Here is a 14,404-nt window from a genome sequence, read left to right as displayed (position 1 = left end):
TCAACCACTGAGCCATGGCAGTGTTTGCGTGTTTTGATGTGAATTTGACTCCTTTGATACACCATGAACCCTTTCTGTATGTATGTGGGACTTTGTGCAACCTGGACTCACGTGCATACTGAATCCAGTCCAGTATGTTACCTTGTGTTCAGGTGAATCTAGGACACATGCTCTGTACAACCCCAACTGCTTAACTACCCTCAAGTCTGCTTTAACCCGCAGGGAAGGCCTGCGTCTCTGTTCCACCGAGGGGAGGAAGAGCGGGTGGGCATTTAAATAGACCTCCCTTCTGGGTGTGTGACAGACCTAACACAATCCTCCCAGGCTCAGTTGCCTAAAATGTTCTTAAAAGGCGAGGCTGTCATGCAAGTATCTTCTCTGCATGGCTTTCCTAGGTTACTTTATTCTGACTCTTGTGAGGGGACAGGGCGGAGTGGGTCGCGACATGTCTGCACATCCATTCTATTCCGAGCTCCAAGGACATTCCGCACGCACTGTTTTCCTCCGTTATATAAAGGCCTTACATAAATTATTGCTGGTGTGTTAATTTACATATATTTCCCAACTACCTACGCCGACATTACTCAACGTCTGATCCCTGTTCTTGAGCTGTGAGAAGGTGGAGCTGTAAATGACATCGAAGATTTGCGCGGCACATACCGACCCCGCCACTCGTTCCGCAGCGTCCTCGGCTCTGAGAAGAGGGACTTGTTCATGTAAATAGGCTTATTTGCATACCCCTCCAGTGTCATTTGCATAATGTTTGCCGAAACTTCGCCGGTTCAGCCCTTTCTAATCTCGTGTCTCCTCTCGCGCTAAAGGGGCGGGGCGTAGAATTCAAATGAGCCTCGTGTGGGTGGGCCCCCCTCCCTTCGGAGTGGCTGTTCTGAACGCCCAGGCCCCGCCCCGCGCGGCCCGCGCCTGCGCACCGCGTCCTCGGCCCGGGTGCGGTCACGTCCCCACCCCGGGAGGCGGGGGCGGGGCGTCGGAGGCGGTGGGGGCGGTGGGGGCGGTGGGGGCGGGGTATGGCGAGCGGAGCGGCGCAGGGCGGCTGGAACAAACGGCGGCGCCGGGGTCGCAGGAAAAAGCTCGGTGAGGGGAGCTCGCGGGGGGCAGGGAGCGGGCGCGGAGGGCGCTGGAGTCGGGGCGCCGGCGCGGGCCGGGTGGGGCGGGGCGGGGCGGGGCGGGGGGCGCGCTGCGGCCCGCGGTGGCGGAGCCGGGCGACCCTGCGGAGGGCGGAGTGGGGGTAGGGCGTGGGGGAGGGAGCGCGCGGCAGGCACGTTGGGCGCCCGCCGCGGCGGAGGCTGAGGTGGCAGCAGGAGCGCGAGCCTGGCGGAGGGGGTGGGCAGGGGTCCGAGCAGCCCGCACCCCTGCCTCCGTTGCCAGCTGCGCCCTGACCCGGCCTCCGCGCTCGCACCGACCGGAGCTGGTTGGTAGGGGGCGCTCGTTTCCCCCTAGTTCGGGCCCGAGTGCGCGAACGCTTATCCTCCCTTCTCTGTCGCTGGGAGCCCGACTCCTGCGATTGATTCCCTTCCGTCCGTCAGTCTGTCTCAGGAACTCCCTTCCGTCTGGATGTGTTTCAGCCCCCAACAGGCTTCCTCTCGTTGGGGTAAGGTCGACCCCTCTACCCCGGTCTGTCCGGTTCTCTCAGGCCCGCCCTCCCAGCTTTTCCCCGGTTTTTCTCTGTCCTCCCCCTCCCCCCACCCCTTCTGTTTTTTGGGGGTTTTTTTCCTTTCTCTGGACTCCCCAGTTTCCTCTCTCTGTGGACCCCCACATTCCCTGTGTCTCTCTGGAGCTCCCCGGCAGATCACCCCTCTAGGTCTCTGCTCCCCACTCTCCCCGGTCCTTTTCTATTCAGGCCTCTCCCTCTTTTCTGTTTGTCTGTCTTAGGCTGAGGTTCTCTCCCCTCGCCCCACCGCAGTCCTGTCTTGGGTCATCCACCCAGCTTTACTCCTCCACCTGTCCTCACTGACTCTTGTCTGTCAGTGACCTCCGCCTCCCAAACCCCCAAATTCCCAGGGTCTTCTCCCCCTAGTGGGCTCAGTTTTTTTGGTCTCAACAGTCAAGTTTCTCTGCCTTTTTACTGTTCCTCCATCCTTCACCCTTTCCCCATCCGCTGCTTCTAGCTCCTCAAACATCTCTCTCTCTTTTTATTTTTCTCTTTCTCCAGTAACCCTGGCAGGTCCCTTCCCAAGACCCTAGGGACAGCAGAGGACCTGGGGACCAGCAAGCACCCCCAGGGCACAAGAAGAGCCGCTGCCACCTGCCCTGCCTCACCCTGCCCCACGCCAGGCCCGGCCCGCCCTGCCGCCCCGGCCCCCAGCTGCATCAAGTGGAGGAGGAGGAGGCAGCGGAGGAGGGTGGCATCATGGGCCCAGGCCGTGCCCTCCATGCCAGGGGGATGAAGACGCTGCTGCCATGGACAGCCCGTGCCAGCCCCAGGCCCTGAGTCAGGCTCTCCCTCCGTTGCCGGGTTCTGTGTCAGAGCCTTTGGAGCCTGGCCGGTCCAGGATGGGGGTGGAGAGCTACCTGCCATGTCCCCTGCTACCCTCCTACCACCGTCCAGGGGCATCTCCTGAGGCCTCAGCAGGGAGTGGGATCCCCAGAGCCACAGCCACTTCCACCTCAGCCAGCCCCCTGCTGGAGGGCTTTGGTGGGCAGGGTGGTGGTGAGCTGCAGCCGCTGCAGAGTGAGGGTGCCGCGGCACTGGTCACCAAGGGCTGCCAGCGGCTGGCAGCTCAGGGCGCCCGGCCGGAGGCCCCCAAGCGGAAATGGGCAGAGGATGGTGGAGATGCCCCCGCACCCAGCAAGCGGCCCTGGGCCAGGCAGGAGAACCAGGAGGCGGAGGGGGAGGGTGGCCTGGGCTGCAGCAATGGCAATAGCCATGGCCGTGGTGAGGCCAGTGCCCGCTTGAGGGCAGAGGAGCTTCCTGCTGCACCTGAGCGCTTGGCCCTGGACTATATCGTGCCCTGCATGCGGTACTATGGCATCTGTGTCAAGGACAGCTTCCTGGGGGCGGCACTGGGTGGCCGAGTGCTGGCCGAGGTAGAGGCCCTGAAGCGGGGCGGGCGCCTGCGTGACGGGCAGCTCGTGAGCCAGCGGGCCATCCCGCCACGCAGCATCCGTGGGGACCAGATCGCCTGGGTGGAAGGCCACGAGCCCGGCTGCCGCAGCATTGGGGCCCTCATGGCCCGTGTGGACACTGTGATCCGGCACTGCACGGGGCGGCTGGGCAACTACGTCATCAATGGGCGCACCAAGGTAAGGCTGCCCGGCACACTCATTGGATGCCTCGTCCTCTGAGCACCAGGGGGTTTGGAGACACTTCTGGGGTCACAGAAGGGCTTAGGCAGCTTCAGCGGAGGGGGTGTTAGAATTCTTTTGGGCTTTGGCTCCCTATGGGGACTCTAGAGTCTGTGTGCTTTCTTCCTGTGGCCACAGCATGTGCACCTATAAACCAGGGTTTTGCAGTGCTTTTTGCTCTTACCAGGGCTTCTCTTGAAGAACCTGAGGGAGCTAACATTCATAGTCCCACACGTGCATGAGTCATGGTGGGGTTCATAGGCTCCTGATGTCTGTCTATGGCCCCATAGAACAGTCCATAAAGGTGTTCCTGACTTCGTCTGTCTGTCCACACCTGTCCCTGTCTGCATCCCTTTCATCTATCACTATCTGCCGGCTCTTCCGTCTAATCCATTCTGTCCCCATCTGTCTCTGGCCGTCCACTCGGTCTCCCAGCCAGGAGAACCAGGGGTTGGAGGGTGGCGGATGGCAGTAGGTAGCGAGGTCAGTGCCAGGCTGAGGGAGGAGGTGCTGCCTGCTGCTCCTGGTGCTGGACTGCACTGTGCTCTGTGTGGGATCTCATCAAGGACAGCTTTCTGGAGCTGGCACTGGGTAGTGATGAGCTGGCTGGGGGGGAGGTCCTGCCGCATCATTCCCATTTAACTCCATCCTAGTCCCTGTTCTCCTTCCTATCTGCCCATCACTGTATCCCTGTCTGGCTCTGACCTGTTCCTTGACTACCTGTCTTTGTGTCTCTCCTTGGTCCCCTTTTCTTTAGAGTAGCAGTCACTAACTTTTTAGGGCCCTGAGCCTTCCTGAGAATCTGCCATTTTATTATACATTGTTTTCTTAAGAACAGTGCTGATTCGGTTGGAGTTCATGGGCAGTTGTTAGGGCCTCCTGGGCCTCCAGCTGCCCATTCTGGAATCTGGGCCAGGAGCTCTGCACTGGACAGTGGTCCATAGGGCCTTTCAGGCCTGCTGACACGGTAGTTCTCTTCGTGGAAGGTGTGAGGGCCCTGGCCTGGAGCCCAAGGCTTGGTGTCGTTTGGAAAAGGCTCTGTGGGGAGTGCCCACTGCACCATATCAGTGATGCTGGCTGATGGCACAGGCTGGCTGTGTTCTGCCCTTTGGGCTTGAGGCTGTGATCCTGATGTCCCCTCCCTCCTCTCTTAGATCCCATCTCCCACTCTGCCTCTGTGCAGCTTCCCTCTCAGGCTGGAGCTGCTCCGGAACCAGGGCTCCCCTGGGGCCAAGGCCAGTATCCTCTCCACCCCAGCTGGAACTTGTCCTACTTCCCTCTCCCTCCTGTTACTTGATAGCTGGAGAGCCTGAGGCGGCCCCTCCCTGGGCTCTCAGGAGAGATTAGCGGAGTTTCCCTGTCCACAGGGTGCTCAGCAGCCTCACTTCTCGTTTCCCTTTCTTGCAGGTTGGGGGTTAGATCACAAGGGCTGATGGCCCAGGGCAGAACACTGCTCGGAGCCTTTGCTCATCCACAGGATAGGAAAACCAGGTCAAGCCTCCAGCAAGTCTGTGATGTGTTTTTTTCTTCTTTTTTTTCTTTTTTGGGGGGTGGGGGCGTAGGAAGGACAGGTCTCTTCCCTTTTGGTGCCTTGGATATGGTTGTAGACAGGGCCCTGGCTAGAATTGGGGGGGGGGGGGGGTGACTCCCAGGAGGTAAACCAGGGAAGTATCCTGGGAGGTAAGCCAGGCTGGACTGAGAAGGGAGGGGAGGAGAGTTCCTCTCAGACCCTCCCCTGCCCCAAGAGACAACCACTCCAGGCTTCCAGCTTTCAAAGGGCAGCACCTGGGCTCCCTCCCCAGGCTCTGCAGTAAGACGGTGTAGGGTGCTGGTCTGGGTGGCCACAGTGGTGATGGGGGCACTGATTGCTCTGGATCATTCTAAGTGGAGCGCCTGTGTTCTCCTGTCTTCCCTCCTCTTCCTCTCTGGTCCCTCTGCTCAGTTGGCCCGTAGGTGGGAGAGAGTTGACTCCCACTGGCATCCGGGACTACCTGGTTGCTTTGACTTGCCCCTTTAAGAGGAGCTCGGGGGTGGGGCCTGCTGTCGTTGACTCAGTCTCCAGCTTCTGATTTGAGTGTGTGTGTGTGTGTGTGTGTGTGTTACCAAGAGTCTTTAACTCCTCAGTGTCCTGGCTCTGATCCCAGCTGTCCCTTCCCTGGTGGAAGGGTGAGGAACAGATTTCCACATTCCCATGTCCCTTTGCTTGTCTCTTTCCCTTGTGGGGGAGGAAGTAGGTGCTTCTCTGGGGCCAGAGTAGGCTTCCATCCTCCACTCCCTGTGGTGTGTGTATGTGGGGAGAAGGGTGGCCTTAAAGGGCCTGTTTCTGTGCCTAGCCTTGTGTGCAAGTCCTATTCCGTGCTAGGCTCCAGGTGGGAGTCCTGTGGAGGTGCACAGGGAGGAGCCATGAAGGCTCTGAGGCCCAGAGGAGTGCTCTCGGGCAGCAGCGTCCTCCTGGGCCCTGGGGCTTCTACGGGGCTGCCTGCTGGGCCAGTACTAGGTAAACAAGCACCTGTGTGTTCATCTCTGAGGGATGGAGTGGGAAATCAGCCAGGTGCCTTTAGCTAGAGTACTCCAGGCCGGCCCAGAGGCCTTGGGAAGAGGTTGGCCTGGTCAGAGAATAGGCAGGAGGCTGGAGAGGTTGGTGTCCTTGGAGGCTGTGGTCAGGAATTTGTATTTTTTAAAAAATATATCTATTTCAGAGAAGAAGGGAGAGGGAGAGAGAAATAGAAACTGACTCACTGATTCCCGGCCTCCGGGGCCACAGCTAGTTCTTTCCTCCTGGTGAGGTGCTTGCTCAGAGCATTGACCATTGTGTGTGGAGTGAACCGTGCAGAGAAGGTACTCCTGACCCTGGGGCCTGCTCTCTGCTGTGCCCTGTGCCGCCCGAAAGAAGAGTGCTCTCCACTGCTGGATGGCCTACCTGGCGGCAGCTCTTCCGGCCTCTTTTCTAGGGCAGGTGCTGTGATGGATCAAGTGCACGAGTTCACACAAGTTCAATGCAGAGTGGTTTACAGTCATGCTGGGTGAGCCTGGCTAATGATGTGTTGGGAGGAGGCCTGGGCAAGCTGTTTTAGCATCAGACACTGATCCTTTGTTGTTGTTGTTGTTAATCCTCACCTGAAATTTAGAGAGAGTGGAAGTGATGGGGAGAGACACAAAGAGAGAAACATGCATCGATTGGTTGTCTCTCCTGCACACACCTTAGCCAGGTATTGAGTCTGCAACCAAAGTACATGCCCCGACTAGAATCCAACCTGGACCTATCAGTCCACAGGCCGATGCTCTAACCACGGATCCTTTTAAAAATACTACCTAATAAAAAAGTAACATGCAAATTAACCCCAACCAAGATGGCTGCGGCCACAGAAGGCAGGAGGGAGGCTCAGCAGAAGCCAAGCTGGCCTAAGCCTCCACTCAAGGCTACAAAGTTTCAATTGTAGAAGGTAAATAAATTCCGGATACCAGAGCGTCTGCTTGAGTTGCTGGGGGGCGAGGCCAGCCTGCAAACCACCACAGGCCCCTTGCTCAGGCCGCCCCACGCCCCAAGGGAACCCCCACCTTCATCCGGGACACCCTTCAGGGCAAACCAGCTGGCCCCCACCTGTGTGCACCAGGCCTCTATCCTATCTAATAAAAGAGTAATAGCAGATTGACCATCAGAAGCTGCCCCCATGTGGACACAAGATGGCCAGCAGGGGAAGGCATTTGGGAGGCACCAGGCTTGCAAGGGAAGGCAGTTGAGAGGTGATCAGCCCTGCAGGAGAGAGCAGTTAGGGGTGACCAGGCTGGCAGAGGAGGGAAGTTGGGGACAAACAGGCTGGCAGGGGAGCAGTTAGACATCAATCAGGCTGGCATGGTAGTGTTTAGGGGCAATCAGGAGTTTTTGGGAGGTGAGCAGTTGGGAGCCAGCAGTCCTGGATTGTGAGAGGAATGTCTGACTGCCCATTTAGGCCCAATCCCATCTGGGCCTAAACGGGCAGTCAGACATCCCTCAAGGGGTCCCAGATTGGAGAGGGTGCAGGCTGGGCTGAGGGACTCACACACCCCCTCCCTGGCCCCATGCACAAATTTTGTACACCGGACCTCTAATATATATATATATATGTAATTATTTTTTTATTTTTTTATTTTTTTTTACTGATTTCAGAGAGGAAGGGAGAGACAGAAACATCAATGATGAGAATCATTAATCAGCTGCCTCCTGCATGCCCCCCACTGGGGATTGAGCTTGCAACCTGTGCATGTGCCCTTGACTGGAATCGAACCTGGGACCCTTCAGTCCACAGGCAGACGCTCTATCCACTGAGCCAAACTGGCCAGGGCACCATTGATCCTTTTGATCAGGAATGTTTATCTCAGGGCTGTCTTCCCCCATGTGGCCTATAGGTTCAGCTGAGTGTTCATGGGAGTAGCAGCCAGCAGTCTGACCTGGCCTCTGAGTCGAGATGTCAAGACAGATGGTCCCGAGCTGGAGAGGAGTTGGAGGGGCTTCGAGTCAGTGCTTCCTTATTTGCCTCATCCAGGCTTTGGGCAGAGGGTAGGGCTGGGATTTTTAAAAAAATGTGATTTCAGTCTGTGCTTTGGCTTTCTATCATGTGGCAGGCACCATGCTGGATGCCTTCTCTTTATATCTTGTTCAGTTTCCACAACAACCTGTGAAGTAGCTGTCAGTTCCATGTCATGGATGAGGAGCCTGAGACTCCTCTTTGATTTTTTTTTTATTCTTTTTTTTTATTTTATATTTTATTGATTTTTTACAGAGAGGAAGAGAGAGGCATAGAGAGCCAGAAACATCGATGAGAGAGAATCATCGATCAGCTGCCTCCTGCACGCCCCCCCACGGGGTACATGCCCTTGACCGGAATCGAACCTGGGATCCTTGAGTCCGCAGGCCGACGCTCTATCCACTGAGCCAAACCGGTCTCGGCTGAGACTCCTCTTTCTTACCCCTGCCCCTCACATCCCAGCTCGTGTGGCAGCTCTAAATGAACCTGTGTGTTAGGTCTGTAGGGACACCTTGGCTGTTTACTCACACCACATCCACCTTTTCCTCAGCTCCTTGATGAGAAAAACAAGCCCTATGTGGCTAGGCTCAGGCCTCAGCATGGTCAGGGCTGGCCAGGGCAGGGGCAGCCGTCAGGGAGAGGAGGTGAGAACCTTATGGCTAGACCTGTACACACAAAAACCTGTACAAGACCTTGAATTGGTCCTTTTAGATCTTTGTGGTCAGGAACCTCCAGAGTTAGATTCTCAGAGGGGTTAATGCCATTGCTGTAAACAGCAGGTGTTATTAGCCCCATTATATAGATGAGGCAGTTGAGGCCTGCTAAGGTGATAGGATTATCTAGGGTTACCCAGCAAGTTATCCTTGGAGTTGGGATTAGATCTCAGGTTCTAGTCACACTCTAGGCTTTGACACCTGTTTAAATATGTAGGAGACATAATTTACTTAGCTGGCATCTTTGTGGTCAGGCACAGTGGTTCTCACCATTGCTGTGCATTAGAATTACCTGGGGGACCTTTAAAAATTCCAGGTTCCGCATACGTGAGAACTTTTTATTTTTTAAAATATATTTTATTAACTTTTTACAGAGAGGGAGAGAGAGGGATAGAGCGTTAGAAACATCAATGAGAGAGAAACATCTATCAGCTGACTTCTGCACACCTTTTACTGGGGATGTGCCCACAACCAAGGTACATGCCTCGACCAGAATCGAACCCAGGACCCTTCAGTCCGCAGGCCGACGCTCTATCCACTGAGCCAAACCGGTTAGGGCCATACATGTGAACTTTTAAGGTGGGCCTGGCATCTGTCACAGGTGGTTCCACTGCATCCAAGGGCGAGAACCCCTGGTGTGGGCTATGAGGCCACATTGCTGACTCCAGAAAACAGACACTGGTTTTATTCTGCTGAAATGTCTGAGGTGGGTCTGGTTATCTTTAAAAACGAAACCCTCAGTTCCTCATTAAGTTTCTTCTGGATTCCAGCTCTAGGGGTGGTGGTGGTGTGGTGTGGTGTGTGGTGTGTGTGATGTGATGTGTGTGTGGGGTGGGGTGTGGGGTGTGGTGGGGTGTGGTGTGGTGTGTTGTGGTGTGGTGGTGTGTATGTGATGGGCTGTTGAGGCCCTGGAGCTGTGGTTTCTGGTGGATGGGGGCTTGGTTAAAAAAGGTGAAAGTTTGGACACCTGAATCAAAGATGAGGAGCAGGGAGAATTGAAAAGAGGAGGTAATGGCTGCTTCCTCAACTATGTCTGCTTAGCCCCAGTAAAGTACTTCCATCTGTCTCTGCTAGGCCATGGTGGCGTGTTACCCAGGCAATGGGCTGGGGTACGTGAGGCACGTTGACAATCCCCACGGTGATGGGCGCTGCATCACATGTATCTATTACCTGAATCAGAACTGGGACATCAAGGTAGGGTGTGGGGGTGGGGATGGGGGTGGTATGGTGTGCATCCACGTGGGTTTCCACTTCCAGCTCAGCTTCTAACCTCTGGTTCCTCTTCTCTACCCACATGGGGGTGGGGCAGTCTGGCCCCTGGCTCCTCCTGGAGAATGGCACCTCCTTTCTAGCAGTGTGGTAGCAAAGGCCCCTCCTTCGAGGAATAGTGCAGTCGGCCCAGGCCATGGCATAATGAATCCTCCCCTCTATTTCCTGTCTTTAGTAGCTTCCTGCCCATCTCCTTGGTGATGCAGACTCTAGGTTGGCATTCATGTTTAGGAGGCTGAATGGTGGGAGGGAGTGCTGTGTGCAGCTGCTATGCCCTGGTGGGCTCCTGGGACAGTAAGTGCCAGCCTCCTGCCTCAACCTCTGGTCTGCCCTCAGGTGCACGGCGGCCTGCTGCAGATCTTCCCTGAGGGCCGGCCTGTGGTAGCCAACATTGAGCCACTCTTTGACCGGCTGCTCATTTTCTGGTCTGACCGGCGGAACCCCCATGAGGTGAAACCAGCCTATGCCACCAGGTATGACCCATGCTTCTGGGATATGCTCAGGAATTCCCCCGAATGACAGGACAGGTGAAGTACTCAGCGGGGACCTAGGTGGGAACAGAACCAGGCTCAGGGTAGGCTCTAGTGTCACTGATGTGGTGGCTGGAACTGAAGAAAAGTCATCTCTAACTGCCTCTGGCACTGCTCTGGTCCTCAGGTACGCCATCACTGTCTGGTATTTTGATGCCAAGGAGCGAGCTGCCGCCAAAGACAAGTATCAGCTAGGTACCTGCTTCCCAAATGGTGTCCCCTCCCTCAAGTCCTTCCTGTTCCACAACTTCACCAGGGCTCTAGCTATCTCATCCACTTCCGGTTCTTACTAAGCTCTTTCCCTTAGTAAGGCTACCCTTTCCCTTACCTCTGCCCACCTTTCCAAGTCAGCCACTCTCCTGCATGAACCCCATCTCTTCTGGTCCTCCTCCCCTTCCCAGCTTTTTCACAGCCTCTTAGTCTTATTCCTGTTGCCTCATGATCTCCTGTCTCCCTCCCTCCCACCAGCATCGGGACAGAAAGGTGTTCAAGTACCTGTATCTCAGCCGACTACGCCCACCTAGTGGTCAGCCCCAGAGCTGCATGGACAGAGGACTTGCCTTGATTTCAGGAGAGCCTTGGGCTGGTGCTGCCTGGCCAGCAGCCTACCAGTCTTGGTGCCTGCTCCTACCCCGCCACCGCTGCTGCTTCCGACTTTGCCTATGTCCTGCTCGGTGTGGAGAGTTCCCTTAGTTGCTGAGGACCAAGCAGGGGAGAGACCTGTGCTGCCCTGTGATGGGAGCTGGGGCTGTGACCTGGGCAGGGGCAGTGCCGGGGAGCTACCGTTACTGGAGCTGGGGCCTGTGTCTTGCCCTGCCTAGTCATGCCCCTCAGGTGGGGAGAGCTGGAAGGGAACATTGTCACCTCCCACCAGGATGCAAGATTTGGGATTGAGGTGAGTCATGGCCTCTTGCTGGCAAAGGTTTGTGGGGGGAGTATCTGCAAGCCCCCTCACTCCTCCAGCTTAGAATGTGAAATGACTCCCAACCCTCTTGGCCATGGCACCCTTGGACTAGGCTGCCGCTGCTTGGGCAGATAAAAGGTGCTGGGAGGAGTGTGGGTGTGAAAGTCCTGTCAGCCAAGAAATAAAAGTTTACCTCAGAGCTGCACGGATCTGACTCCCCTCTTCCTCTTGGCAATGACATGCCTCCATCTGCAATCCAGGGCCTTGGTTAAACAAAGGGGTAAGAAGGTCTGCGTGCCAGCAGAGAGTGGCTGAGTCGGACATTGGGGGAGGGAGGGAGGACATTACCCAGGCCTGGTGCACTGCAGGGTGAGGTCTTTGTTGGTGGGGCTCCACAGGAGCAGACAGAACCACTGCACAATGGCGGTGAAGAGGAGGAGGATCTGATCAGGTCAGGCCTGCACCCAAGTACATCCACCTTCCTGGGGACACAGACTCATATAAACACCCCATGTATCTAGGCTCTGCCCAAGCAGGCCCCCTTTCTGTGTGGCCCATAACGGGGGGCAAAGGACATGAACAAACTGGCCCTTATCCAGGAACTTGGTGGACTTGAAACAATATGGATTCCTGAATTGGATAGGGTCCCCTGTGCAGACACAAGCAGAGAAATCATGAAGGTTCCCTAAGTGGAATGTGCCCATGAACTTGACAAGACTGCCTTTCATGTAGAAGCCACTGGGAAGGGAAGCTTTATTTCTTACTCGCAGGGCTGCACGTATGCTCATGTCTGCTAATCGCAGTTACCGAGCTTCCCAGCCCTGTGCACAAGCCCCATGCTCGGTGAACACCTTGGGCAGAAAGTGGCCGTGCAGATGGGCGTGGCGTGTAAGGCACATGACAGTCCCAAGGGTGGTCCTGGCTCTTCTGCAGCAATGTGCTGGTGTAGGGCAGGCTTGGGAAGTGTGCCAGACCGACCACGTGTCCAGCTTCACATGCACGTGGGCGGAGTCCAATGAAGTGTGAGCCACAGCCTCCCACCCCCCCACCCGTAGCCATTCCTAAACCCTAACCCTCTCAACTTGGGCTTTCCTGCTGGCACATGCCACCTCTGGGAACTAGAGAAGGGGAGAAGCTGGTAGGTCAGGATGGTGCTTGCGGTCTCTGTGCTGCCAAAGAAAAGATGTGGTCATCACCAAAGTTTCCTCCTGGAAGTAACTCTGTTCCTGCGAACAGAGGAGAGGGGTGCTGCTGAGTGCTAGGTGCTTCCTTGTGGGTGGCATGGATGGAGTTTAGGACAGCAGGAGCCTGCACCTTACCCGTTTGGTCTAGGAAGCAATCCATGAACTCATGGGACTCCCCAGGCTACTGTGTCCCCTGATGAAGACCTGAAGCTCCTTGAGGTTCTGGTGGTATAAGTCCAGGGAGCCAGTCCAGGAGGAAGGGCACACCTCGGAGACAGGATCTCAATTGGATGAGCAAGACAACTAATTTCCCTCTGGGGAGATTGGGCCTGATGTCATACATTCTATAACTCCAGTTCCAAGATTCTCAGTCCTTTTCTAGTGATCCACTCTAGGTAGGTCTATGTGCTCAGGATTTGGCATAGGTTGGGCTCCCAAGGATTGCTGGGCTGGCCCTCTCACCCATCTGGAACTCGATGTGGAAGTTGTCACTGAAGTCTGGACCCTCAGAAACTCTGGGTCTTTGTAACCATAGCGGTTCCCCCAAACCAGGAAACAACGTTAGATACCCAGGCATTATCTAGTAGTCACCAAGTTCTACCAGGGCTCCTGGTAGTGAGAACACAACCAGATTATAAAGCTGCCTTCCGACCATTGCTACACTTACACCAGGCCCCTCTCCTCTCCGACAGGATGCAGCAACGGTGGCTCAAATTTGAGAAGCAAACAAGCCACCTCCAGACACACTCCTCATTGTGTCCTCCAGGGCAGCTCCATAGAAAACATGATGCCTAGCCTGGCAGGTGTGGCTCAGTGGTTGAGCATGAACCAAAAGGTCACTGGTTCTATTCCCAGTTGGGACATGTGTCTGGGATGCCAGCTGTATCCCATATGGGGCATGCAGGAGGTAGGCAATTGATGTTTCTATCTTCCTCTCTGATATCAATGAAAATATATTTAAAAAGAAAGGAAACCTGATGTCTGGGGGTGGGGCAGAAGGGGGCGGGATGGGAGCTGACCCTGGCCTTCCAGCAGCCAGGCAGACTCCCTGGTACCCCTTGGCTCAGCTGCCTTCCAGACCTCTTGGCTGCCATCCCTGCCTTCCCTGCTCTTTCTACTCATCGCCCCTGTATTGCTGCTGGAGGAACCAGCCCCAGGACTGGACCCTACACTTAGCTTCGCCCCACCTTCCCGCCATTTGGGCTCCTGAACATGGATTCTCTATTAGGCTCCGCCCCCCCCCCCCCCCCCTCTCCTTTATCACCCTGACCGGATGCCCGGGCCTGCTCTTCCGCCTCCTGAACCTCACGCTTCTGTGAATCGTTTAATGATCGCTATGGCCATAGCCAGTTTGCCCAGTGGATAGAGCATTGGCCTGCGGATGAACGGTCCCGAAGCAAGGGCCCAGCCCTCAGTTGCACGCTCCATCCTGGCCCTGGTGGGGGCTCCTGTGGGAAGCAACCGACAGATGTGTCTGTTTCTCTCTGTCTCCTCCCTTCCACTGTAAAGATCTTGGAAATATAGCCTCGGTTGAGGATTAACAAAAAAAATAAAGACTGCAGTGGCCCTGCGGCCACAGAAGGTTCCCGCGGGCAGCACTCCTGCGCCCCCCAGCGCCGCGTGGCCGCACAGCACCGCTGCGGGCGGGCCCAGTGCACTGTGAGCCGGAGCCACGAGGAGCGGCGCTCAGCGGGGCCTGGGGTGCTCCTCCCCCCGCCACCCCAGACCCCAGAGCCCGCCCAGGGCTCCTTCCCCCTTCAGACCCCGGAGTTCCCGTCTCAGCCTCTCATTCCGGGCGCGGGAGTTCACATCGCCAGCTTCTTCCCGCAGACCCAGGAGTCCAGGCTCCCTCTTTCTTTTCCTCTCAGGATCTACAGGTCCCGGTCCCCAGGCCCCTGCACCCACACAACTAGGCATCTGGGCCCTCAGTACCCACCCGCCCCCCCCCCCCCCCCCCCTCCGGCCTGGAACCAGGAGAACCTCTGCTCCCGCCACG

The 14,404-nt window shown here is 56.4% G+C and overlaps 1 protein-coding gene across 6 annotated transcripts; it reads left to right on the top strand.

The window, feature by feature from the left end:
- Positions 1–967: 967 nt before the first annotated feature.
- On the top strand, positions 968–11,429 carry EGLN2 (egl-9 family hypoxia inducible factor 2). Of its 6 annotated transcripts, XM_045570845.1 has the most exons (7): positions 1,025–1,092; positions 1,545–1,609; positions 2,171–3,261; positions 9,596–9,715; positions 10,127–10,263; positions 10,448–10,515; positions 10,789–10,985. In XM_045570845.1, exons 3-7 carry the CDS (start codon positions 2,419–2,421, stop codon positions 10,842–10,844), a joined length of 1,224 nt encoding a protein of 407 aa, XP_045426801.1. In that variant the 5' UTR covers positions 1,025–1,092; positions 1,545–1,609; positions 2,171–2,418; the 3' UTR covers positions 10,845–10,985. The 6 variants fall into 6 exon arrangements, with proteins under 6 accessions (XP_036263920.1, XP_045426802.1, XP_036263921.1 ...); XM_036408027.2 differs by lacking the exon at positions 1,545–1,609 and having other exon boundaries at positions 968–1,092; XM_045570844.1 differs by lacking the exon at positions 1,025–1,092 and having other exon boundaries at positions 1,362–1,609.
- Positions 11,430–14,404: the final 2,975 nt, after the last annotated feature.

This window comes from Pipistrellus kuhlii, unplaced genomic scaffold, assembly GCF_014108245.1.
Source record: "Pipistrellus kuhlii isolate mPipKuh1 unplaced genomic scaffold, mPipKuh1.p scaffold_m20_p_38, whole genome shotgun sequence".
In the NCBI taxonomy this organism is placed as follows: Eukaryota; Metazoa; Chordata; class Mammalia; order Chiroptera; family Vespertilionidae; genus Pipistrellus; species Pipistrellus kuhlii.
Note: the sequence above shows the minus strand (reverse complement) of the source record. Positions and strands in the feature narration are given on the sequence as shown.

What these genes read in the sequence shown, in the direction of transcription:
- EGLN2 (XM_036408027.2), top strand. Translation starts at nt 2,419, where the DNA reads ATGGACAGCCCGTGCCAGCCCCAGGCCCTGAGTCAGGCTCTCCCTCCG. An exon ending in TCATCAATGGGCGCACCAAG is followed by an intron (nt 3,262 to 9,595) that starts GTAAGGCTGCCC and finishes TGTCTCTGCTAG; the next exon opens with GCCATGGTGGCGTGTTACCC. An exon ending in ATCAGAACTGGGACATCAAG is followed by an intron (nt 9,716 to 10,126) that starts GTAGGGTGTGGG and finishes GTCTGCCCTCAG; the next exon opens with GTGCACGGCGGCCTGCTGCA.